The sequence below is a fragment of the Kogia breviceps genome, chromosome 19, assembly GCF_026419965.1.
Source record: "Kogia breviceps isolate mKogBre1 chromosome 19, mKogBre1 haplotype 1, whole genome shotgun sequence".
Taxonomy (NCBI): domain Eukaryota; kingdom Metazoa; phylum Chordata; class Mammalia; order Artiodactyla; family Physeteridae; genus Kogia; species Kogia breviceps.
This window is the reverse complement of record NC_081328.1, coordinates 13,253,650-13,278,282: the sequence shown is the minus strand read 5'-3', so window position 1 is coordinate 13,278,282 and position 24,633 is coordinate 13,253,650. Positions and strand designations below refer to the sequence as shown.

Below are 24,633 nucleotides of genomic sequence, written 5' to 3'. Positions count from 1 at the left end.
AGTGGCATTTTCCTAACAGTTCTGTTTACGCAGGATGGGGGATTAATGTAAACAAGTAAGTCATTACATTTAACCAAAAGTGTTATACAAAGTAGGACTAACAGCAGGAAGCTAGTAAAAAGGGTACAGCTTTGTTGACAGATGCAGGAGTAAGCTGAAGATTTAAGAACTGTTTCCTCCTTTTCTGAACCAAGTTCTCAAAAAGATACCTGCAGAGGTGCTAAGAAGGTGTAATACCACCTGATGAATTCAGCTCTTTCACCAGAAATGGGGGGAAAAATTGTGTCATACATAAACAGTGTTGAAGTCATGGCCTGAATTAACAGTCACAGAGATTAGCGCAGCCGGGCCGAAAGGAGAGGCAGCTGCTGAGCACCGTCACCTGTAGCCCTCAGCTTCCCGGGGCATTAATCTCTTAGCAGTGTCCTCATCACTAGGCCAACGATGAAAAGACAGGCATTGAGACCCACTGACCACACTGAAATAAAACTTTTTAATGTAATCTGCTGGTCTACGCTTCACAGGGGTTTAATTTCCATTGACCAATGATCACAGGAGTGAGTGACCGAGGCCGGCCTCTAACCCGCACTCCATGACTGCAGGGCACCCCCAGCTGTGGAGGGAGGGGTCCTCCCTACCCGAGGTGATGCCCTCAGCAACTTTCTGGGCACAAAGATGTCCTCGGTGGACAATTTTAAAAAAACATACAGCCATGAGGAGCATTTACTTATGTTGTCTCTCTCTTACCCCCCCCCCCACACGTACATATACACACATACATAAAAGTCGGTGGGAAGATGGAGATCTCAGGAGGAATTCTGACCTTCGTTATTTCTGAGGCCAAGCAGAAAGTCAGGAAAGTTCTCATTTTTCCAATAACCACAGAGACAACCTAAACTGAGGACTGGCTTCCACGTCCCCTCTCAGCGGTGCCTCCCGTCCCTGCTCAAGCGTTGCGCCCTCACCCGCAGTTGTCTTTTCCCTTCGAAGAGCAGGATGCTCGCAGCCATGGCCGAGTTCAGGCTGTCCACGCCAGGCACGATGGGGATCAGCAGCCTCCCGCCCCCCGTGCTCTCGGCCAACTGCAGGGACTCCAGGCTCACGCCGCTCGTCTCCCCGCCTATCACCACAGCTGCAGGTGCCTCTGTCCAGTCTGAGTCGTAACTCTGGACCTCAAGTTCAGGGAGCCAGCCTTTACTGGCTGCACTTTCTAGATTCTCTTCCTCCTCCTCATACTTGTGAAGCTTTAGGGGTCGTCGGTCACATACCCAGCCGTAGTCACCGGCCTTATTAGACATGTGGCCCTGGGCCTGCGTGTAAAGGCCACAGTTGTCAGCCACGTAGACACGGGTGTCGGTGGGCAGGTAGTTGGGCACCGCTTCCCAGTCCAGGCTGCTGACGATGGGCACCTGGAAGTGTGCGCCCATACCTGCCCGCAGCACTTTGGGCTCCCAGGCATCCACACAGCCTAGAAAATAAAAGGACCCAGTTAACATTACAAACCTTCCCAGACATGGGGACTTTGAAGTAAATCAGATTAATTCTGGATCAGGAGATACGGCAAAAAATGTCCTAGCATGGCCTTCTTGGTGGCTGGGACCTGTGCCTCCCCAGCGATGGCGGTGTCCAGCCAAGGGACCGGAGGATCTGTCATCCCTTCAACATCGACCACACGCAGGGCATTCCCTGGTGGCCCAGTGGTTAGGACTCGGTGCTTCCGCCCCTGGTCGGGGAACTAAGATCCCACAAGCCATGTGGTGAGGTCAAAAACAAAAAACAAAACAAACAAAAGAAACATTTACCATACACGTGCCAGACACTGGACGGGAGATGCGAGAGCCTTAAAGTCCCCAAACTCAAGGAGCTTGTGACGGAGCGGGCAGTGGAGTCGGGATGACATTTCAGCAGGTGACCCCACTATCAGTAATAACCGATGTAAAAGCAGCACGAACATGGCAACACAAAACCCTTGTACACGGCAGGGCCACCAGGTAAAACCACCCGAGAACACAACGCTGAGCGGGATCTCGAAGCTTAGGAGGGTTTTGCCAGAGAATGGCCGGGTCAGAGGACAAAGTTACAGAAGTGGGAGGAAAAACTAAGTAAGGTAATTGGCCCAATTACTGAGGGGGGATGGGATGGGGGTGAGGTGGGAGATGAGACCGGAGGCAGGAAAGGAGGCATTTAAAGGAGGCTGGGTATGCCAGGCTGAGGAGTTTAGGATTTTATCCAGAAGACAATATAATGACCCTGAAGGATTTTAAGCAAAGTAGTGACAAAATCTGATTTATGTTTTAGAAAGACCCATTTGGCTTCCATGTTGAATCTGGATTGGAGCAAGGAAGATGCTAGAAATGGGGAAATTAGATCGGAGGCAATTACAGTAATCCAGGGAGAACCAAGGCCACAGCCCTTTCTTCCATACACGCTTCCTCTCCCTTCCGTGCAGTCGTGCTAAACCCAACCACCTCTATGCGTCAGCAGACACGTGGCCTTTCCAACAGGTCGGGAGACATCAGGACCAGGGCACCACATATCCGCTATCCTCACCAACTTGTTAGCACGAGTCTCCTCATTATAAGTTATCTTAAAAGTTAGCCTGTCAAACTTCAGGATAGGTTAAGTAGGCAAACCAAGTTTAAAAAGGAAAAAAAGACATGCAGAATGTACACCGTTCACATGGATCCTCAACCACAGGGACGAGGCTGTGTGCCAAGACGTGGCAGGAGGGGTGGGCAGAAGAGGGGCCCAGACTGGAGGGGCGCAAGGGACAAGATGAGACTCCCCCTCATCCTGGTGTCCTCAACACCGGCCACCACACCGAGTGTTCCTACTCTTTTCCTGCCTCTCACACACCATCCGCCAGCATCTGTGTGGAAACCACACTGCCTGGATTATACAGGTGCATTCCCAGACCACACCTGCTCTCAGAGGTCTCAACAATGAGGCGGGTGAGTGGGGTACTGATGATGGAACCCCGCAGCTCACTCACCCCAGCAGAGAGATGCATCCCGACGAGGTGTGGCGGGGAGGAGGAGCTGGCAGGAGCGATTTAGGCAAGTCTCAGCAATGGGACCACTTTGGTTTACACCAAATGGTAGCCTGACTGTTTCTCATGAATGATCCTCTCCCTCCCCGCTCCCCCCAGGTTGTAACAGCCCTTTTAGGCACGTCCCAACTGTTAGGCAAGTCTGTTTGGAGCCAAGGCTACTAATTCTCGTTTCTGACGAGAGGAGACAACCAAGTGTTCAAACCAGCATTTGTTTCCTCCCTAATTAATGATAAGTTCTTTAATAACGTAGCAGGCGTCAAAATAACTTTAGAGATAATCAACATGAATGAGTGTGCCAGGCACAGTGCTAAGTACTTGATATTCATCATCTCCCTTAATCCTTAGAACAACCTTTCCAGGTAGATTCTGTTATGCCCACTTTACAGATGAGGAATTGACATTCAGAATACTTACTTACTTACATAGCTACCAAGATTCAAATACATGCATGTCTGCCCACAGAGCCAGCTCACTTACAAACGGCCACCTAATCCACCCAGTAACAGGTGCTCTCACCTTTGGTGAGTAACACTTTGCTGCAGCCTACGCCAGCAGCAGATCGCAGAACTGTCCCCAGGTTCCCCGGGTCGCGGAGATTGTCACAGATCAACAATATGGGCAGTGTGTGGCGAAGCTGAGTCTCTGGGTATGTCATCTTAACGTGGTCAGGTTTGGCAAAAATCCCTAAAGAAACAAAAAAGGTGGTTCATTTGTCTGATGTGGGCATGGGGAGTAATTTGACTTTTCATTTATTTATCATTCTTTGTGTATTCTTAATTACATACTAGGTGAAAACATTCTGATCGAGAAATTCAGTGCCCTCCTCTCCCTCATAACTGCTTTCTACCTTGGAGTGTATCCTTTCAGAACTTGTTCCATGCATCTCCCTACATGTATGTCCATCTACCCATTTGTAAGTGCTTTTTCATTTACCTAAAAAAATCACACTCTATGAAATTATTCTGTAACCTAGTTATTCTTTTTTTCTTTTTGGGCCTCACTGCATGGCTTGTGGGATCTTAGTTCCCCGACCAGAGATCGAACCCGGGTCCTTACCAAGGACAACTATAGCTAATAAGAGCACAGTTACTTAGACTGAGTGGAGGACTTTAGTAGTCCAAGTCCCCACCCTAGGGGAGAGTTCTGGGCACGGGGGCACAGATTCCTAGGATTTGCTGGGTTACAGAAACAAGAGACAGTCTCCAGAATTTCTGCTCCCAATTAATAGCTGTACAGTGAGCCCACTACAGGGAATATGCACGCACAACTGGTGTGAGAGGCCCTGGCTTAAACATTACAATCTTGAAGAAAACGCCCTCCCTGCCTCAACTATCCCTTACTATCCAAGAGAAATCTCTACACTCACACATTCGATTCTCATATCTTGAATGTCAAAAAAGTATAAAGAGTTTAGTCTTTCCATATTTAGAAAAAAGGCTTTCTAAGTGCTAACAGACAGTCTATTTTTTTAGAATCTTGAGTTGGATTCAATCAAATGAAGACAAGGTTTCCTGTTCAGCAGGCTAAACAGGGCAATAAATTGCAGCTTACTGCTCAGACCTGCTTATAGAATAAGGGGGTCAACAATATATAGGTATTACCACACTGGCAGAGGTTTTGTAGAAATAGAGGGTAAATCTTTTGGTAAACATTTTAATTTTTTTTTTTTTTTTGGCCGTGCCTCATGGCTTTCAGGATCTTAATTCCCCAACCAGGCACTGAACCTGGGCCCACAGCAGTGAAAGCACCGAGTCCTAACCGTTGGTCAACCAGGGAATTCCCAAAATTTTCTTAATTTTTAATTAAACAGTTAAGGCTGAAGAAGTGACCCCCAAAAAATAAGGTCTGAGGAAGACTGATTATTCCCTAGAGACTATTAAAAAAACTACAATACAAATGACAAAAAAATGGCTTGAGTCTCCACTGAAAATACAAGATGCACAGATTTGAGAACTGTATTTTTCTGGGTGTCTCAAGAAAAGGTTAGGCACAGTAATATTCTGAATTTGGTTTAAATAAAATTTGTTGCCCCGAGACAAATATGAACAAATAATCCCAAGTCTCTACTTCTAGAGACACACTGGATGACCACTGACCCATTATTCCTTGTGGTGTTACTAGGTCGGACCAGTCCTTGATATCCTCAAATTTCACCTTAATGAGGCTAACACCTTTCAGCTTCTCAATGGGCAGCTCCTTTATGTATTCCAGACGGCTAAAGAAGAAGACTTTGGGCACGGCACCAGCCTTGAGAGCATCTGCAATCAGCCTACGACCTTCCAACAGGATCTTCCCTTGCTTTTCCCGAAATGGCCTGGACTTAACTACTGTCATCACACTGCTGTAGGTGGAAGCAAAAAGATGGGTCATTACCAACATCCTCGTTACGGAAACACACCTAGTTCTAAAAGACATGAAGAGCTTCGCAGAGAAAGAAACGAACTGTTAGACACTTATCCAGCCCTCCGTGCATAATAAAAACCAGCGAGTTGTGCTGGAAGAAGTCCTCCAATAGGAAAGAGCTCAAGGTCTCGTTGTGAGGAGGAAAGAGAAACGAGAAAACTCGACAAGCCTCAAGAAAACATCACCTCAGCCTTTTGTCTCCAGGGAAAGCCTTATCATAGCGAAGCCCCGACTCTTCCCAGGTGCTGGGGGTCTGCGATGGGGGCACCTGACGCGACAGCTTCAGTCGCTGCTCGCGGGGACTGGCCTCTGCCGCCGCCTTCCGAGGCTGCTTCCCGGGACCGGGCTTCCGTTCCACGACCTGACCTGATGGAAACACCACTTTCACGGGGCTGCGCCGCAGCGCCCGGACCCAGCGCCGCGCGTCGAGTTCCCAAGTCCGCACCACCGGCAGCAACGGTCGCGTGGCCCGACGCGCGAGCTCCCCCAGCACCACCATCTTCCCCTGCGCCGTGAGCTGCGTCACGAAAGCGCGCCGGCGGCGATCAGTGAGGTCACTACTGCGCCGGCGTCTTCTGTGGGCGGTGCGGCGCTGTACCAGTGACGGGTGGTCATGGCGACTCGTCGGGCTCTGCACTTCGTGTTCAAAGTGGGAAACCGCTTCCAGACGGCGTGTTTCTATCGTGACGTCCTGGGAATGAAGGTGGAGACGGGGCGGAGAGGGGTTGGCGCGCGAGGGGGTCGCGGGAGGCTGAGCCCCACATGGCCGAGGGAGGGGAGAAAAGGGTGTGATGTGGATTTCAGCGGGGACCCGGGTGTCCGACCTTAGCCCCTAGACTTCCCATTAGCTCTGTGGTTTTCAACTTAAGGAAGCGTCGCGAGTCGCGGCTTGAGTTAGATGGACTTTGAAAGGGGGTCACACTTACTAGTCGCCGATTGTGTGCCCACACACGTTCTTTTATTTAAGTTTATTCACTAATGTTTATTCCTGCCCTTGCGAACCTTCTAGTCTAGTGGGAAAGGCAGTAAATAAAAAGTTATATATAATACTCCTCCAGTGAACAATGACTCTCTTCTGGTTTGGAGCCTTTCGGTTTAGATATCAGCATTAGTCAGAGTTCTGCTTCTCTTGTTGCTGGTTTGAATGGTCTCTTGGATATTCAGTCTCTCTGGGTGAGTGCTCCAATTCTTCTCTCCATAGTCCAGATCTAACTGTGAAGTGAGAACCCATTCTCGTCTCCAACACCTGGAAGTGGCCTCTCTCCAGCTCTGAGCAGCTGTGATTCTGCAGAGATCAGCTGAGTGGCAAGCGCTGGTGGAAACTATTGGGGAGCTTCCTGATAAGCAGGGACTTTAGATGTTGTCAACTGAAACAAAAATGCACAACCTTGGGCTTCCCTGGTGGCGCAGTGGTTGAGAGTCCGCCTGCTGATGCAGGGGACACGGGTTCGTGCCCTGGTCCGGGAAGATCCCACATGCCGCGGAGCAGCTGGGCCCGTGAGCCATGGCCGCTGAGCCTGCGCGTCCGGAGCCTGTGCTCCGCAATGGGAAAGGCCACAACAGTGAGAGGCCCACGTACAGAAAAAAAAAAAAAAAAAAAAAATGTACAACCTAAAATTTTCGAGTTAAGTTCTTTTTGGGGACCTTACTGAGGACTGTAGCCTGGAAGACAGCCTCTCAGATAGCTCTGAGGAACTGCCCCGAAGAGGCAAGGGCGGAGCTAGAATATATATGAGTTTTTTTCTGGGGGTGGGGGGGACAAAACCACGTAGTTGAACATCAAAAGATTACTGCTAATCACAAAAATAGACATCTCAAGTTAATGCTTCTTTGTTTTTTTTTTAACTTGGGATTTTTTTAAAAATAAATTTATTTATTTTTGGCTGCATTGGGTCTTCGTTGCTAAGCACAGGCTTTCTCTAGTTGCGGCGAGTAGGGGCTACTCTTCTTTGCGGTGCGCGGGCTTCTCATTGCGGTGGCTTCTCTTGTTGAGGAGCACGGGCTCTAGGCGCGCGGGCTTCAGTAGTTGTGGCTCGGGGGCTCAAGAGTCCAGGCTCAGTAGTTGTGGCGCATGGGCTAAGTTGCTCCACGGCATATGGGATCTTCCTGGACCAGGAAGTGGTCTCCTGCATTGGCAGGCAGATTCTTAACGACTGCACCACCAGGGAAGTCCCAGAAGATGGGTTCTGGATTCACTGAAATTATTCCTTAGATGTTCATCTTAAATATCTAGGGCCAGCATCCAAAGCATGGAATGCTTCTTGTTTTTCTCCATCCTGAATTCCCTTCAGGGTGCACTGTTGGTGGGCCACTGCAGTAGCTGATGCCCTGGTCCTTGTAGAAATGGAGTTGCAGCAACATTCTTTGTTTACAGTGTGCAAGAGTGCGATTTAATGTAGAGACACTGCAGAAGACATGGAGTACAAAGGGAGTTACCTGAATTCATCAGTCATTTAAAAAATATCACCCGCTTCATGGTTCTGTGTTGGGCTTTGGTGACAAAGATGAAAATAACCCTGGTATCTGTCCTCAATTAAAGCTCCTGGCTTGGAATGGGGGTAGAAATTGTACATTGCTGATTGTAACAGTACTTGAAGTTTGATGATAGAAAACCACAGAGCTGTCTCTTAATGTGTTTCCTCATTGATAAAAGGGTGGTTGTAAAGATTAAACACATTATTTTATGTATAGTATTTGACACATGGTATGTATTATATAAGTGTTAGCTACCATTATTATAAAAGTACAACAGGAGGAGAGCTTTAACTCTAACCTGGTCCTCAGGAAATAATTCATGGAGACCTTGTACTTGAGGTGACCTCTAAAGATAGGTGGGATATCCACAGACCTAGATTAGAGGGAGGAGTATACTAGAAACACTGAACAGCCAATGCAAAGTTAAGATATGTTTGGGAAGCACCACTAGTTTTATGTGCCTTTAGTTTTTGGGGTTTTGTTGTTGTTGGCTGTGCCACGCGGCTTATAGGATCTTAGTTCCCTGACCAGGGATCGAACCCCAGCCCTGGCAGTCAGAGCGCGGGGTCCTAACCACTGGACTGCCAGGGAAGTCCCTGATAGTATCTTGAATAATATGCTAAGGAATTTGGATTTGATGTCATAGAAAGTGGGGAGCTCTCTTACATTTTAGAACAGGGCAGTGGTGTGATCAGAGCTGTGCTTTAGGGACTTAATTTTATGGTGGTATTAAGGAAAGAGATCAATAAGATGATTTCTAATAGTCTGTGAGAGATGTGATGGGAGCTTGAACTGGAGCGGTAGCTGTGGGACTCAAAAAGGAAAACAGAAACTGACACATCGAGAGCCTACTGTGTAGTAGGTTCTGTGTCAAATGCTTTAATAAATTATCTATTTTTCACAACATATTAGGAGACTCAGATCCTAATATGTCGTTCTCAGAGTTACACAGCTACTAAGTGAAGTCCACACTTTTTTCACTACACAGTACTGCTTCCCGATCTAAATATAATAGATTTTACAACTTTGGTTGGTTACCTGACCCTTGGTATCAAGCCAGTCTTTCTTCTACTACTTCCAGCCTGGGAAAGAGATACAGCTCGTTATCTTTTGTTTGTTTTACACGGAAAGCTTACAAATAATAATGTCTGTGTTTTGTCATTTTAGTTTGTGCTCAATATGCTGTGTGTACTACTAGGACAACTTTGCCATTTATTCTCATTCCCTTACCAGATTCTTCGGCATGAGGAATTTGAGGAAGGCTGCAGAGCTGCCTGTAATGGGTATGGCCCATTGTTTCTTAAAATCTTTCTTTCGTCTCTGAATACCGCTGAAGAACAGAAAGCAGTTTCTCAAAGCGAGTAGAAGGCAGTAGAATAAATTAAGGAGGCATTAAATTAGGGAGGCAGCTTCAGGGTCACAAATAAGTATATGCTGTGGATGAAGCAATGTCTTATAGAATATCTCTTAAGCTTAGTAACCATGGCAAGCTGAGAAATTCCAAGGCCTGATGGGAATTGCATGCTTGACGAGTAGGCAAAAAATAAGTTAAGGTCAGGTGGGATGACTGTCCGTATAGGATTCAGCTCCCTACTTTAAAGAAAAGGTAAACGAATCTTTCCCTTAAGTAAGTACCAGACAAATGGTCTTTTGAGCCTTTGGTGATGGGGCCCATGAGCTCTGTGCACAGCTGCTCTTAGCACTGGCTGAGGTCATCTCATCCTTATGGGTACTTGGAGGACCAGAAGGGGCTGCCACCTCTTCGTCCCAATAGTTCTTTGGGGGCAGCCTGAAGCAGATTTTGTCTGTGGTCACTGGATTCATTTTTTTCATTTTTCTAGGCCTTATGATGGAAAATGGAGTAAAACAATGGTGGGATTTGGCCCTGAGGATGATCATTTTGTTGCAGAACTGACTTACAATTACGGCATTGGCAACTACAAGCTTGGCAATGACTTCATGGTAAATATCATTTTGTTCTAGTAGATTTTTGGCTGTACCTTTTAGAGAGGTCACTGATACGGCTGTACATAACGATGACTACTGATTGATAGCTTTGGGGTGCAGTTTAGTGATTAGTTTTTTGATATTTTCTATTTAAAAAAGAACAAAACCAAGAAAGCTGCTTGGGCCCCTGTCTCCAAGCTGGCTCAGGATGAAATGTGTTCTCTTACCATTTAGGAATCGAGCTCAAGACTTAGAGACAGGTTTGAAGGAGACAAGACTCTCCTGGGGGAATGACTGAATCTCGGGAGGTGGAAGGGCCAGAGTCGATGGTTCGTCAGGTCCTCATCACCATCCAGAGAAATATTTTCTCTCTAGTGGACAGTTATGATTGGGGTTAGCAATTGCAGTCAATCCTAGTCAGAGAAAAATCTGAGAAGGTTTTAAGGATAGAAAGAAGGTGTCATTGCATGCACTGCATTTATTAATGCATTCAAGAATTCAAGTTATTGTGCACCTGTTGTAGTAATAGTATCTGTCATTTGCTGAGCAGTTACTGTGTGCGAGAAGGAATGTCACTGGCCCAAAATACATAGCAAGAGAGGAGTAACTGATTCTTACCCAGAATCTACTGAGCAGCTCTACCTCGTGCTGGATGTTATTTTGCTCATTTGATCTTGTTATTCCTGTTAACTCATGTTAAAGTAATGGTACCTAGATGGAAGTTTGTAGGACCAGATATATATAAAGGTGTTTTGTAAATGGAAAGGACCGCTCAGATATAACATTAATAAATTTCTCTTTCTCACTCTCCATGCCTCTCACTAGTTTATTCATTTAACAGATATTTATTGTGACTTGCTCTATGCCATGTGCCTTGTTAGGTCCTGGGGATACCATTTAGAGCATGTTCCCTGGCCTAAGGAGTTTCCTGTCTGATGGGGGAAACAGGTAAAGAGACAACAGGAATACCATGTGATAAGTGCTAAGATAGGGATAAGAACAGGGGAATGTGGGAACACACAGGAGGAATTTCCAGCCTATGCTCAGACAGGTGAGAGTTGAGGGAAGGCTTCCCAGAAGTGACGTCTGAGCAGGGTGAGCGGGGCAGGGTGGCAGGGTGAGATAGCTGTCCTCAGCGTGCGCACAGGCCTGCAGGTGAGAGGGAGCCTGGCGCTCAGAGAGCTGTGGGTGACTCGCTCTGGCTGGAGGTTAGTGTGTGAAGAAGGGAGTGGGTAGAGTTGAGGCTGGAGGAGTGAGCGGGGGCCACATCGTATCAGGACGTTCAGACTTTATTCTGAAAGCAGAGTGGGGCCGCTTTTAAACAGGGGAATGACACAGTATTTGCAATGTACAAGAATCCCTGGCTAGAGCAGGGAGGTTGGGTTGGCAGGGAGCAGGACTGGAAGTGAGGCAAGCAGCACAAAGGATATCCAGCAGTCTGCGGCTCCTTAACTAACAGACGCGGTAGTAGTGGGAGAGGGAGAGAGAGGATGGATTTGAGAGGTGTCAGAGGTAGAGTTCATAGGACTCGGTGATTGAGTGTATATGAGGGTCCCTGTGTTTCTCCTTATCTTTCTTTTCTTTACTCTCCACATTTAAATCAGGGAGAAAAAAAAGAGCAAAACCATCTTGGTGCCATAAACATGTAATCGGCTCAGGTCAAATGTTGACCAGTGGGCCTGCAGGTACTAGAAGCCATATAGGTGGAGAACAGCTGGTGGCCCCACTGTGGGTCTTCCCAGGAGACTTTGGTAGGAAGAGAGCCCTGATGAAAGGGGGCCTTCTGTGCTGCTCCTCAGTTCATGGAGCAAAAAGAAAACCAGGTTAAATAGAACTCCCATATATATAAAGAACCCCTGTATAGTAAAAAGAAGAGGAAGTCTCTTAAACATTGAAAAAGATGTTCAACTTCCGAGCTGCCATTTGTAACCTGTCAGATTGGCAAAAATCAAAAGGTGTGATAACACACTGTGAGGAACGGTGTGGGAAAACTGCCACGCTCGTGCATTACTAATAAGAGTGTGAAGTGGTGCAGCCTCAAGTTTGGCAGGATCAAAATAATTAGTGCCTTTACCCTTTGACCTTGCAGTTTCACTTCTAGGAGTTTCGTTTATGTATATGTTAACAAATATGTGAAATGACCTATGTATGAAATTATTTATTACTGAGTGCCTGCTATGTGCCAGGCACTGTTCCACGAACTTCGGTTAAGCGGTGAACAAAACAGACAGAAATCTGTGCCTGGTAGGGGAGGGGGCCCAGGGCCTGACAGACAACAAATAATGAATTTCAATGAATGAATGAATAAATAAATAAATAAATAATGTAATGTAATATAATATATGTTATTGAATATTGTAAAGGTGATTATTGTAATGGGAGAAGAACAGAGCCGTGTAAGGGGGGTTGGGAGTATGGGACAAATGACCAGTTTTAATTTTAAGTGGGGTGTTAAGGGCAGGTTTCCGTGAGGAGGTGACATCTGAGCAAAGACTCGAAGGAGATAAGGGAGTTAGCCGTGTGGATATCTCCGGGAAGAGCATTTCAGCTAGGAAACAGCCCGTGCAAAAGCCCTCAGACAGCGCCTGGCACGTTTGAGAAAACGTGAGGAGGCCAGCATGGCTGGAATAGAGCCAGGGGAGAGGGGGAGGAGAGGGGCTCAGAAATGACATGGGTCAGATTGTCTTGGCCCTTTCAGGCCATTGTAAGCCATCCCTGAGTGAAATGAAGAGCCATCAAGGGTTTTAAGCAGAGGAACAACAGCATGGCGTTGCCGTCTTGAGAATGGACTGTAGGGTGGGCTTTAGAAAGTTTACTCCGGCTGCAGAGTGGATGATGGATTGACAAGACTGGAGGCAGAGAGAGGCTGACCGGCAGTCCAGGCTAGAAACGAGGCCGGGCAATCAGAAGGCATAGTGCGCATTCTTAGGCATTTTGATTAATTTAAATGAAGTATGCCTTGATAGTTGGTTTATGTTTTTTGGTTTAAAAAGCAAAATTAAAAAGAGAACATTTTAAGTAAGTAGCTGGCGAGCCAAGGGTAAGATCAAGATTTCTCTGACCAGATCTCGAAAGTGAGGAGAGATTATATTTGGAATTAAATGAATCAACTTTCTCTGGCATTTGTGTTTCTATCCTACGATTCACAAAGTTAGGAATCTTTGTGGAAGAAAAATGTCCAAAACCTGCTTCAAAATTACTAGCAGAAAATTTTGAATGCCAATTAAATCTTAGGTGATTTGACGTAAAGGCAGTGGGGTTTTGCTTCATTATCTTCTATAAAAGATCTGTTGTGATTACGCACTTGGGTGATCCTGTTGTTTGCCATAGGGTATCACGCTCGCTTCTAGCCAGGCTGTCAGCAACGCCAGGAAGCTGGAGTGGCCACTCAGTGAAGTGGCAGAAGGTGTTTTTGAAACCAAAGCCCCGGGAGGATATAAGTTCTATTTGCAGGACGGCAGTCCACCTCAGTCAGGTAATTATCCCCACACTGACAAAAGCCCTCTGTCGAAAGGCTTCTGATGGAAGGAGAGAGGGAGCTCGATTTCTATCTCCTGTGGAGTCTTTCTATATTGACATGACACATCTCTCCCAAGCCAGTGTTGTTATTTGTCCTCTAAGAAATTATATTCTCATATCAGAATTTGAGTGCATCACTATAGGGGTTCTGGACTGGTTCTGTCTATTCTACTGGTAATGTACCTGTTTAGGATACTTTCAGCTGCAGATATTAGGTACCCAACTGTAGCTTGAACGGTAAGAAAACGTTTTAGTTCGCAGAGCAGGCGTTCTCTGGGTTGGAAAGACTTCAGGGTTAGTTGATTCAGCAGCTCAGCAATGGCATCAAGAACCCAAATCTTCTCTCTCTGCATCCTCTTGTCCTCAAGGCTCTGCTTCTCCCCCTCAGGGTTGTAGGGTGGCTGCCAGTAGCAGTTGGGGCTGCCTGCCTCCACATTCTCATCCGGTAGGAGGAAGAGAAACTGACTTCCTGTGGCTCTTTTTTAAGAGCACAGCAAAACTTTCCCAGAATCTTCCAGCAACTCCCTGGTCAGAATTGATTCCCATGCCTGCTCCTGAACCAGTCGCTGGCAGGCAAGAGAAATAGGATTATCCTTAGACCAGTTAGTCGTACCCTCCAGCTAAGGTCCGTTTCCCAGACTACAGTGCCGGCTCTTGGTCAGTGTGGGTGAAGGAAGTGAGGGGCCCGCCGCCCTGACCGCCACAGCGAGTGGGAGAGAAACTGCATGACGTTTCACGTACGGGGCATCCTCGTCATACATGTATTTAATTCCTGCAAGTTCTGCTACCTGCTCTGCCAAGAGAAAAACAAAAGCAAGAAAAGGGGAAAAAAAATACTGGTGAATAGCAAGGGCACTTCTGCCTGCCATTCAGTCAGTGAATACAGGCCCCCAAGTGGACCCGAGGTGAAATCATCCTCTTCCCCCGCTGGTCTGCCTCAAGTCCCCAAGGCCCCTCATACTGAGCCTGACTGTTGTGTTTACTGCTACTTGCTTTTCTTTCTTTCTTTTTTTTTTTTTTAAATATTTATTTATATATTATTTATTTGGCTGCGTTGGGTCTTAGTTGCGGCACGCAGGCTTCTCTCTAGTTGTGGCGCGTGGGCTGTAGGGCGTGGCAGGCTCTGTAGTTGCCCCGCAGCAAGTGGGATCTTAGTTCCTTGACCAGGGCTCTAACCCTCCTCCCCTGCATCGGAAGGCAGTAGGGAAGTCCCTGCTGCTACTTGCTTTTCATCTGGAGCTCAGCACAAGAAAGAGCGACGTTCCAGTGTGGGAGGTTAGGCTGGTACCGTGGGACTTCCTGAGAGATGGTATTTCTGCACTTCACTGGTAATGTGAGGGATTTCTACGGGTACTTCAATTGATAGGTGATAGGTGCTTTATATACTAACTTTGAAACTTAACTCCTGCCACTCATTCCATTATACAGTTTTTCCCTAGTCGTAATGATGTTTCAGTACATAAAATAATGGAGGGCCTCACTATCATAAGATTTTTTTTTCTTTGCTTTCTAGATTTGGTTTTTATATTCCAAAGATATCAATTTAGGGTATTGACATTAAAATTCAAATATTTTCTAATGACATCATCTTGATTACCTCCAAGTAACTTGAAAAGTTTTCCATAGAATCATTTATATGGTCACTATTTTTTTTTGAAATTTTGAATTTTATTTTATTTATTTTTTATACAGCAGGTTCTTTTTAGCTATCCATTTTATACATATTAGTGTATATATGTCAATTCCAATCTCCCAATTCATGACACCACCACCACCTCCCTCCACTTTCCCCACCTGGAGTCCATACGTTTGTTCTCTACATCTGTGTCTCAATTTCTGCCCTGCAAACTGGTACCATTTTTCTAGGTTCCACATATATGCGTTAATAAACAACATTTGTTTTTCTCTTTCTGACTTACTTCACTCTGTATGACAGTCTCTAGGTTCATCATAAGATGTTTTTGTTCTTTGGAATGATAATACCTTTGGGGCATTCACTTCTGGTTGGTGATATAGTCAAATCTATCAGTCTAGCTGGTGTCCATATTTCTTTGAATGAATAACTCCTGTGTAGTTTCACCCACTATGACTGTTCCTGCCCCTACCTCCCTCCAGGGTCTGAATCAGCTGGAATTTGTTGATTTCTCAGTGAATGGGGAAAACTAAAACAGTCTGCCAGGTAGAGGCACCTGTGAGAAACACCTTGCTTTAGCCATGGTATTGCTAGTCTAGCAAACAGGACTAAGGCAGTGAAAACTGAAGAAAAATGCATTGAATTTATCCTAGTCAGACACAGACTTGGAACAGCTCTTCAAAAAGTCACTTTACAAACTCCTTAAAGAAAAATTTTAGTATAATATCTAAAAAGACTATCCAAAAAGACTTTTAAGATACTCCTCAAAAAGCTTATGTCTCAGAAGCTGGAGTTTCTTCATATGCTTCAACTAAACAATATATTGCAACAGATTGGATACAGAAGCAGATGTAAGAATCCAGTTATCTTCTACTAATCCAGACCTTAAAGAGATTCACAAAAATGTAAAACGATGCTGTTCTTGTCATTGCTTGTTTTGGAAAACACAGTTGTTTTTCACAAAAGAAATGTAATATTCTTATTATTTTTAAATGAATTAATATGTAAATTTTTTAAAAGTCACTTTACAATATAAAATTTTCCAATAATGATAAGTGTTTTAATATAACTTTTATTCTTTTTACAAAAAAATAGATTTTTTTTCCCCTAGACACACAGATATGCAAAAATAAGGAAGAAGAAAACAGATAACCACTGTTAACATTTTACTTATTTTATTTATTTGGTTGCACTGGGTCTTAGTTGCAGCATGTGGGATCTAGTTCCCTGACCAGGGATCGAACCTGGGCCCCCTGCATTGGGAGCGTAGAGTCTTATCCACTGCACCACCAGGGAAGTCCCTGTTAACATTTTAGAGTATATCTTTCCAATCTTTTATCAAAAGAAATAAATATATAATTAAATATAGATGGGATTCCATTGTGTGACATTGTAGGAAGAGAAACAGTTGTCTGTTGTTAGGTATTCATGTTGTCTCTGGTGTTTCATTGTTATGAGCAACACTGTGATGAATGTCTTTGTGAAGAAAGGCATTCATACATCCACAGTCACTTCTTTAATTGCTGAAAATGGGATTGCTCTTTCAAAAGCAGTGCACGGTTTTTAGATACATTTTGTCAGATTGTTGCTCAGAAATGTACTCATTTACACTCTGCCATTATTACATGATTATGGGTTTTTCCCCCTGTACTATAACAGTTAACACTGAACTTTTAAAATTATTTGCTAATTAGATAACAAAATGTTTTATTTGAATTCTATTTATTTATTTTTGGCGTGTTGGGTCTTCGTTTCTGTGAGGGCTTTCTCTAGTTGTGGCGAGCGGGGGCCTCTCACTGTTGTGGCCTCTCTTGTTGCAGAGCATAGGCTCCAGACGCGCAGGCTCAGTAGTTGTGGCTCACGGGCCTAGTTGCTCCGCGGCATGTGGGATCTTCCCAGACCAGGGCTCGAACCCGTGTTCCCTGCATTGGCAGGCAGATTCTCAACCACTGCGCCACCAGGGAAGCCCCTTATTTGAATTCTAATTTCTTTGTGAGGTCAAACATGTTTTCATATATTCATTGACTGTTCAGTTCCTCCTTTTGTGGATTACCGCTTCGTGCCTTTTGCCTATTTTTCTAGGACGTGCATCTTTTTCCTATGATGTTTAAAGGTGATTTAAATATCAAGGACTTTTTGTCATATATGTTGTTAAAAAATGTTTCCTACTTTGTGGTTTATTCTTTAATTTTAATAGTAAGTCTTTTTTTGATTGTTGTCTAGGGGTTTTCCATTTTGTATAATTAACCTAGCACATTTTTTTCTTCATGGTTTTTCTATCTTTAGTGTCAGATTAAAAAAAGATCTTTCTGGGCTTCCCTGGTGGCACAGTGGTTAAGAATCCACCTGCCAATGCAGGGGACGTGGGTTTGAGTCCTGGTCCGGGAAGATCCCACATGCCGCGGAGCAACTAAGCCCGTGCGCCACAACTACTGAGGCTGCGCTCTAGAACCCATGAGCCACAGCTACTGAAGCCCTCACACCTAGAGCCCGTGCTCCACAACAGGAGAAGCCACCGCAGTGAGAAGCCCATGCACCGCAACAAAGAGTAGTCCCCACTCACCACAGCTAGAGAAAGCCCATACGCAGCAACAAACACCCAATGCAGCCAAAATAAATTAATGATAAATAAAATAAATATTTTAAAAATCTTATTTATAAAAAAAAAGTATTTCTTCACCCCAAAATTGTTTAAATAAATAGTCACCCATTTCTAGTATTTTCATGGTTTCAGTCTTTAAACTTAATGCTTTAACTCATCAGGAATGTATTTTGCTATTTAGTTTAAAGGTGTAGCTTCTTCCCACTAAATAAGAAGCTAGTTATCTTTAAAAAAAAAAAAAATATTTATTTATTTATTTTTGACTGCATTGGGTCTTTGTTGCTGTGTATGGGCTTTCTCTAGTTGCGGCGAGCGGGGGCTACTCTTCCTTGCGGTGCACGGGCTTCTCATTGTGGTGGCTTCTCTGGTTGTGGAGCACAGGCTTTAGGCACACAGGCTTCAGTAGTTGTGGCACGTAGGCTCAGTAGTTGTGGTGCACGGGCTTAGTTGCTCTGCAGAAGCCAGTTATCTTAATGCCATTTATCTTTATTGAATAATCTGCCCTTTCACACTGACTTAAATTCCCTTTCTTTTTTTTTTTTTTTTTTTTTTTTTTTGCGGTATGCGGGCCTCTCACTGTTGTGGCCTCTCCCATTGCGGAGCACAGGCTCCAGACGCGCAGGCCTAGCGGCCATGGCTCACGGGTTTAGTTGCTCCGCGGCATGTGGGATCTTCCCGGACCAGGGCACGAACCCGTGTCTCCTGCATCGGCAGGCGGATTCTCAACCACTGCGCCACCAGGGAAGCCCTTCCCTTTCTTATAAACTAAATTCTTATATATACTTGAGCCTCTTTGGGTCCTTCTATTCCATTCCTTTGCACTGCCCTGTTCATTCCTGCTGTTTCATTACCCTACAGATCCTGTACTAAAAGTAACTCTAGCAGTGTCTGATCTTCAGATGTCCTTGAACTACTGGTCTAATCTACTGGGAATGAAAATTTATGAAAAAGATGAAAAGAAGCAGAGGGCTTTGCTGGGCTATGCTGATAACCAGGTGAGCAATCTTGGAGAGAAATAACCTGTTACTATGAGTTTGGCTTATAAATGAGGTTAACATGAAGGTTATTCTCATAGTTTCTTCATAGTAATTCAATATTTAGAACAGAAAGAAGAAAATTAAAATTGTCGGTAAGCTCACCACCTAGATATTACCTTTGTTTATATTTGGGGAATGTGTCCTTTCAGGAGTGGATTTGCTGAGTCAGAAGAGATGTAGGCAAGATTTAATGCTGTAATGATAATCTTTTTTTTTTCTCTTAATAACTTAGCATTTGAGCATGATTTAGTCCTTTTACTTTGAGCCAGAAGGTCTACTCCTAGGAATTTATTTTACAAACGTACTTATCCTACACGTACACAAAGAAGTATGTACAAGGTTATCTGCTGCGGCATTGTTTGTAATTGCAAAATGTAAGAAATAACCTAAATGCCCTGTGGATTCAATCAATAGTTCAACCATTTATGGTTCATCCATAGAATGGATTAGTAAGCAGCCATCAAAAAGAATGAGGCGAGTTTCTGTGTGCTGAGATGGTAACATTAATTGGAGGAAAACAAGGGACAGAATAGTGCATAAATTATGCTACCATTTGTGTAAAAAAGAAAAAAGGATATAGGCCTACAGATGCCTGCTGACTGGTTGCCTCTGGGGTGAGAGTAAGAGGGAGACTTAGAATTTACTTTATTCCTTTAGCCATGTTTGACTTTTTTTTTTTTTTTTTTTTAACCACGTAACCTGTTGCGAAAAATAACCCGCTTTCTCATGTCTTTTCAGTGTAAGCTGGAGCTACAGGGCATCCAAGGGGCAGTTGATCATGCAACAGCTTTTGGACGAATTGCCTTTTCTTGCCCCCAGAAAGAGGTAATGTTTGGTACCAGGTCTTTTGTTTAAACTCTATGACTAGCTAGTTCCAACAGCTAGGAAACTTGACCCTCCCTTCTCTAGGTTCATGTTGATTGTGGCTTTGGTATCAAGTTCAACAGTTGTCTCAAGAGCAGCTGAGATAATAAAATCAAACAAGTGGTGCCAGAGTTTTCTGGTTGATCTGAGATTCCTCTGGGGCTTTCGAGGACCACAGCTCAAGAGTGGTGTGGGACCCCTTGCTCACTTTGCTTATTTGTTTTCCTCAAGTTGTCAGACTTAGAAGATTTGATGAAAAGGGAGAACCAGAAGATTCTGACTCCCCTGGTGAGTCTGGACACTCCAGGGAAAGCAACAGTGCAAGTTATCATTTTGGCCGACCCTGTAAGTATTACCCAGGAACAGGACAGGCTGCACCAGGGCTTTCTTCTGAGGTGTCTTTTTGCCAAATTTCTTTTCTCTCTTTTGGTGTAGGATGGACATGAAATTTGCTTTGTGGGGGATGAAGCATTTCGAGAACTCTCTAAGATGGATCCAGAGGGAAGCAAATTATTGGATGACGTGAGTCTCATTTCTAAACTTATCTCACCTTCAGCTCAAGGGGGTGCTGTTAAGTGTGTATGAAGAAGGACCCAAGCATCAGGGGCCAGTTCTTACTTTCAGAACCGTGTCCTTTTGAGGTGACTTTTGAGCCAGAGGCTTGTGTCAACTTCATTGCCACCTATGTGACTCTTATCTGGGTGCAGTATGTGTGCCTTCCCTCCACCTCGGGCTGCCTCGGAGAACCACTGCTGCTAAATACATCACTGCTCTGCTCGGTGATTGGAAGTGCCCCGACGCCACCCCCTCTCACTGCCTTAGCCCCTTGGTCACCTCTTCTCCATTCTACAGCATCGTTCTCTTCCTTCCTAGCAAGTTGTTCTCATAAGCATACAAGGTAACTCTAGTATCTTCTAAAAATCTTTTATTTACCCCATATCCCTTCTCCACATTTCTTTTAAAAACCTCCCTACACGCCGTTTCTACTTCTTACCTCCCATTCACACTTCACTCTGTTCCGCATTGGCTCCTGTCACGCAGTGAGATGCTCGCGTTGACGTCATCGGTGAACTCCTCTTGCCAAACCCAGTGACTGTTTTTCTATCCTCATCAAACATGATCTTTTAGCAGCATGCAGTGTTGTATCCCAGCTTCTAGCACATACCTCGCATGTAGCTGGGACTCAGTGAATACTCTGCTGCTGCTGCTGAATGCATCAATATGTCCTGCTTCTGTCGCTTAGGATCCATGTGACTGACCTTAAGAAATGTACTTCAAGTCTGTAAACTGCAGTTTGTTATCCAAAAATTTGAGGAAATAAGATTATCCACCTCATAGGATTGTTGTGTTGTTTACAGAGCTTGGCAAACTGCTGATATAATAACGGACACTCAATTGTTGTTCATTAAAGCTGGAAATGTACAAAAAATATAGCGTTTACAAATTTTACCATAAAGGAAAATAGAATCTCAGGCAACCTGTTAGTTGACAAATTGGCTAGATTATTCTTCTTGCTGTTTCATATCACTGACCAACTTCCTCCTCTTTTTTTAAAAAAATATTTATTTATTTATTTGGTTGTACAGGTCTTAGTTGCAGCAGGTGGTATCCTTAGTTGTGGCTCGCAGCCTCCTTAGCTGCGTTGTAGCCTGTGGGCTGCTTGGTTGCAGCATGCGGGCTCCTTAGTTGCGGCATGCGTGTGGGATCTAGTTCCCTGACCAGGAATCGAACCCGGGCCCCCTGCACTGGGAGCACAAAGTCCAATCCACCGCGCCACGAGGGAAGTCCCCAACTTCCTCCTCTTTTGAGCTCTCTTCTCCCTTGATGTTGGGAATCCTGCCATCTTCCTATCTCTCTGACAGCTTCCCCTCAGCCACAGGCACCTTTTTCTGTGACTGATCCTGAAATGATTTTGCCCACCGTCCCACTTTGGCTGTCTTTTACTCTCTCATTATACATTCTTTCTCTTCTCTGAGTAGAAGTTACCCGTTACTCTGGTCATCTCTGCGCAGAGCTTCAGCCATCATCCATTCTCAACTTCCTAACTTCTAGTTCCCACTCCCCACTAAGCTCTAAACGAGCATTTTTCATTGTTGTTACTGAGGTAAAATATACATAGAATTTAAGGGTACAGAAATTTTAGTGTCCACTTTGATGAGTTTTGACAGTTACATATACTTGTATAACCACTACTCAAAATATAGAGTATTTTCATTGTTATAGAAAGTTCTGTTGTGCCTGTTTCTTGTTCCCAACCCCTCCTCCCAGCAGCAACTACTGTTCTGAATTCTGTCATATGGATTTTGTCTGTCCTTGGACTTCATATAAATGGAATGGCTTCTTTCAGTCAACATAACATTTCTGAGATTCCTCAGTGTAATTGTACATGCCAGAATTCTTTTTTCTTTGCTGAGTGGCATTCAATTTTATGAATATAACAATTTGCTTATCCATTCTTCCAATGGTGGACATTGGAGTTTTTTCCAGATTTTTATCTATCATAAGGAAGACTGCTCTGAACATTCTCATGTAACTCTTCTTGTGGACGTGTGTTTCATTTCTCTTGGGTAAATACCTGGGAGGGGAATTGCTTTGACTTTCTAAGAAACTGCCAAACAGTTGTCCAAAGTGATTGAACTGTTTTACACTACTGGCTATGTGTTTATAGAAGAGTTCCAGCTGCTCTGCGTCCTTACCAACATTTGTGTGCTGTCTTTTGTCCGTTTCTTTCTGTAACAGATTTTATTTTTAATATTGCATGATTAAAAATTCATATATACACAAGAGTACAGAATCCCTATGTGACTGTCACCAGTCGACTCGGCCATAATTTCTCATCATTCCTTTCCACCCCACTTGTTTTTTTGGCAGTGGGGATATTTGTTGGAGAATTTTAAGGCAAATTTCAGACACCATGTCATTTCAACCCTAAATACTTAAGTATTTTACACATTTTAAGATGATTTAAAAAGTAAAAATTACAACATTGTAAAGCAACTATACTCCAATAAATTTTTTTGAAAAGCAAAAATTAAGGAATTTTCATATCTACAGTATTGACATAATCACACTTAAAAAATCAACAATATATCTTTTTTTTTTTTTACAGCTAACACAACGTTGTTTTGCCTCCTTATATCAACCTCGTATTTATTTATTTATTTGGCTGTGTTGGGTCTTCTTTGCGGTGCGCAGGCTTCTCATTGCGGTGGCTTCTCTTGTTGCAGAGCACAGACTCTAGACACGCAGGCTTCAGTAGTTGTAGGCTCTAGAGGGCAGGCTCAGTAGTTGTAGCGCATGGGCTTATTTGCTCAGTGGCATGTGGGATCTTCCCGGGCCAGGGCTCGAACCCATGTTCCCTCCATTAGCAGGCGGATTCTTAACCACTGTGCCACCATAGAAGTCCCTGAACATCTTTTAATTGTTAATTTCTTGATTGTGGGCAGTGCAGTGAGGTACAAAGTAGACTATATGTTTTATGGACTGAGAATAAATAAATATTCCAATTCTGTTTCTATAGGCAATGGCAGAAGATAAAAGTGATGAATGGTTTGCTGCCCAAAATAAACCAAAGGCTTTAGGTTAACCGAAGACATCACGTGGAACAAGCATTAGTGATTCCTGTCGAACACCTGTGAGGCCTGATGTGTGCATTATGTGACAAATGTTCTCACAACTTGGTGGTTTCCTGTATAGGCAGAGAGGCTGGGTGATGAAGATTTGTGTATTTTAATCTTTGAGAGCTCTGATATATTTTAGAGAGAAAATCCTATCATTATCAGTAAACTCTTGCTGTCATCTGTGCCATCCCTGGAAGGGTACATTTTGTGTGTAACTGTATTAGATTAGTAATAAATTCTTCTGCAGCCTGGGACAGCTGTATTGAACAGGACCTTTGGTTGGGAATGGAGGGAATTTTGATAAGTATGTAGATTTAATGAGAACAAATAAACCCAAATCAATTGCTTACAGCAGGAGTACTTCCAGTACCTGGTGACAGTATGCTATTCTAATGTCTTACTCTGGCAGGCCTTGACCGATAAAAACTTAAAGAAATTTTGTGCCTTGAACCAAAAGACTTGGTTAACTTTCCCACATTCTTTGCTTTAAATTTTTGAGTAGCCAGAGAAAACAGACCAAAGGATCTAATGTGTTAATGTTACTACATGCCTGGCTCTGTGCTAGTTTCTCTCTCTCCCTCTATATATATATATTTTTTTTTTCTTTTAATCCTCATAAGAAGAGACCATGTTAGATTTCTTAATGATGGATTAGATGATCTCTTCAGCATGAAAAACTTTTAAAAAATATTTTCTTGTTTTCTATTTGATTCTGCAGAACAAATCAATTTTAATCACTGGAAATAAAATTAAATTGGGCATAGTTATTATGAAATGTTTTTTGAAATTATGCTTCTGAAATCAAGCTGTTACAACTAACCTGTAAGACTCATTATTTAAAGTGGTTGCCAGGTTCAAAATATAGGGAAGAAACTGATGAGACTGGAAAGGATTGACTTAGAAGATACCAGCTCCTGTACAATATACATGAAATTACTTGTAAATCATAGCCTCTGCTGTTCTCCCTTGCTGGCAGGGTAGGGTATGGAAATTTCAGAGTGAGTTACAGCTCACCTTCTGATAGGGCTATCTTACCTTCACTCAGAGGAAACAGTTATTTCCCAGCTCCACAGCACTTTTCATTCCACTTAATTAAATTCTCTATCTTAGGGAAGCAATTGTGAGTTTCAAAGCAAATCAAGCTATGTTCCTCCTGTCAACAGTTGGTTCACTTTTTTTTTTTCTATGCATGGGGAAATTATTATATGAATTTTGAATAATCGAGTAAATGCCTCTGTCTTCTTTAGACTATGATTTGTTAATTCTCAGATTTTCTAATTAATTATTAGATTATTAATTCTTGATGTTTATCTCTGGTAATACTGTTCTCCTGAAAAGAAACTATGCTTCTCCCAGTGTATTAGGCTGTTGTGATGTGGCCTTTCTTTTTTTTTGGCTGCGCTGCACAGCATGTGGGATCTTAGTTCCCTCACCAGGGATCGAACACACACCCCCTGCATTGCAAGGCAGAGTCTTAACCA

General features: G+C 43.8%; 2 protein-coding genes across 4 annotated transcripts; one reads left to right on the top strand and one right to left on the bottom strand.

Annotated features, from left to right (window-relative positions):
• Window positions 1-470: 470 nt before the first annotated feature.
• On the bottom strand, window positions 471-6,023 carry MRM3 (mitochondrial rRNA methyltransferase 3). Of its 3 annotated transcripts, none has more exons than XM_059049067.2 (5): window positions 5,901-5,978; window positions 5,641-5,821; window positions 5,207-5,393; window positions 3,569-3,736; window positions 471-1,468 (listed from the first exon to the last, which is right to left on the bottom strand). In XM_059049067.2, exons 4-5 carry the CDS (start codon window positions 3,705-3,707, stop codon window positions 924-926), a joined length of 684 nt encoding a protein of 227 aa, XP_058905050.1. In that variant the 5' UTR covers window positions 3,708-3,736; window positions 5,207-5,393; window positions 5,641-5,821; window positions 5,901-5,978; the 3' UTR covers window positions 471-923. The 3 variants fall into 3 exon arrangements, with proteins under 3 accessions (XP_058905050.1, XP_066877751.1, XP_058905049.1); XM_067021650.1 differs by having other exon boundaries at window positions 5,149-5,393; window positions 5,901-5,974; XM_059049066.2 differs by having other exon boundaries at window positions 5,149-5,393; window positions 5,641-6,023.
• On the top strand, window positions 5,985-24,096 carry GLOD4 (glyoxalase domain containing 4). The gene is made up of 9 exons (XM_059049065.2): window positions 5,985-6,158; window positions 9,164-9,213; window positions 9,772-9,892; window positions 13,208-13,352; window positions 18,490-18,626; window positions 19,407-19,493; window positions 19,764-19,877; window positions 19,968-20,054; window positions 23,053-24,096. The coding sequence occupies exons 1-9, from the start codon at window positions 6,069-6,071 to the stop codon at window positions 23,116-23,118; spliced, it is 897 nt and encodes a 298-aa protein (XP_058905048.1). The 5' UTR covers window positions 5,985-6,068; the 3' UTR covers window positions 23,119-24,096.
• Window positions 24,097-24,633: the final 537 nt, after the last annotated feature.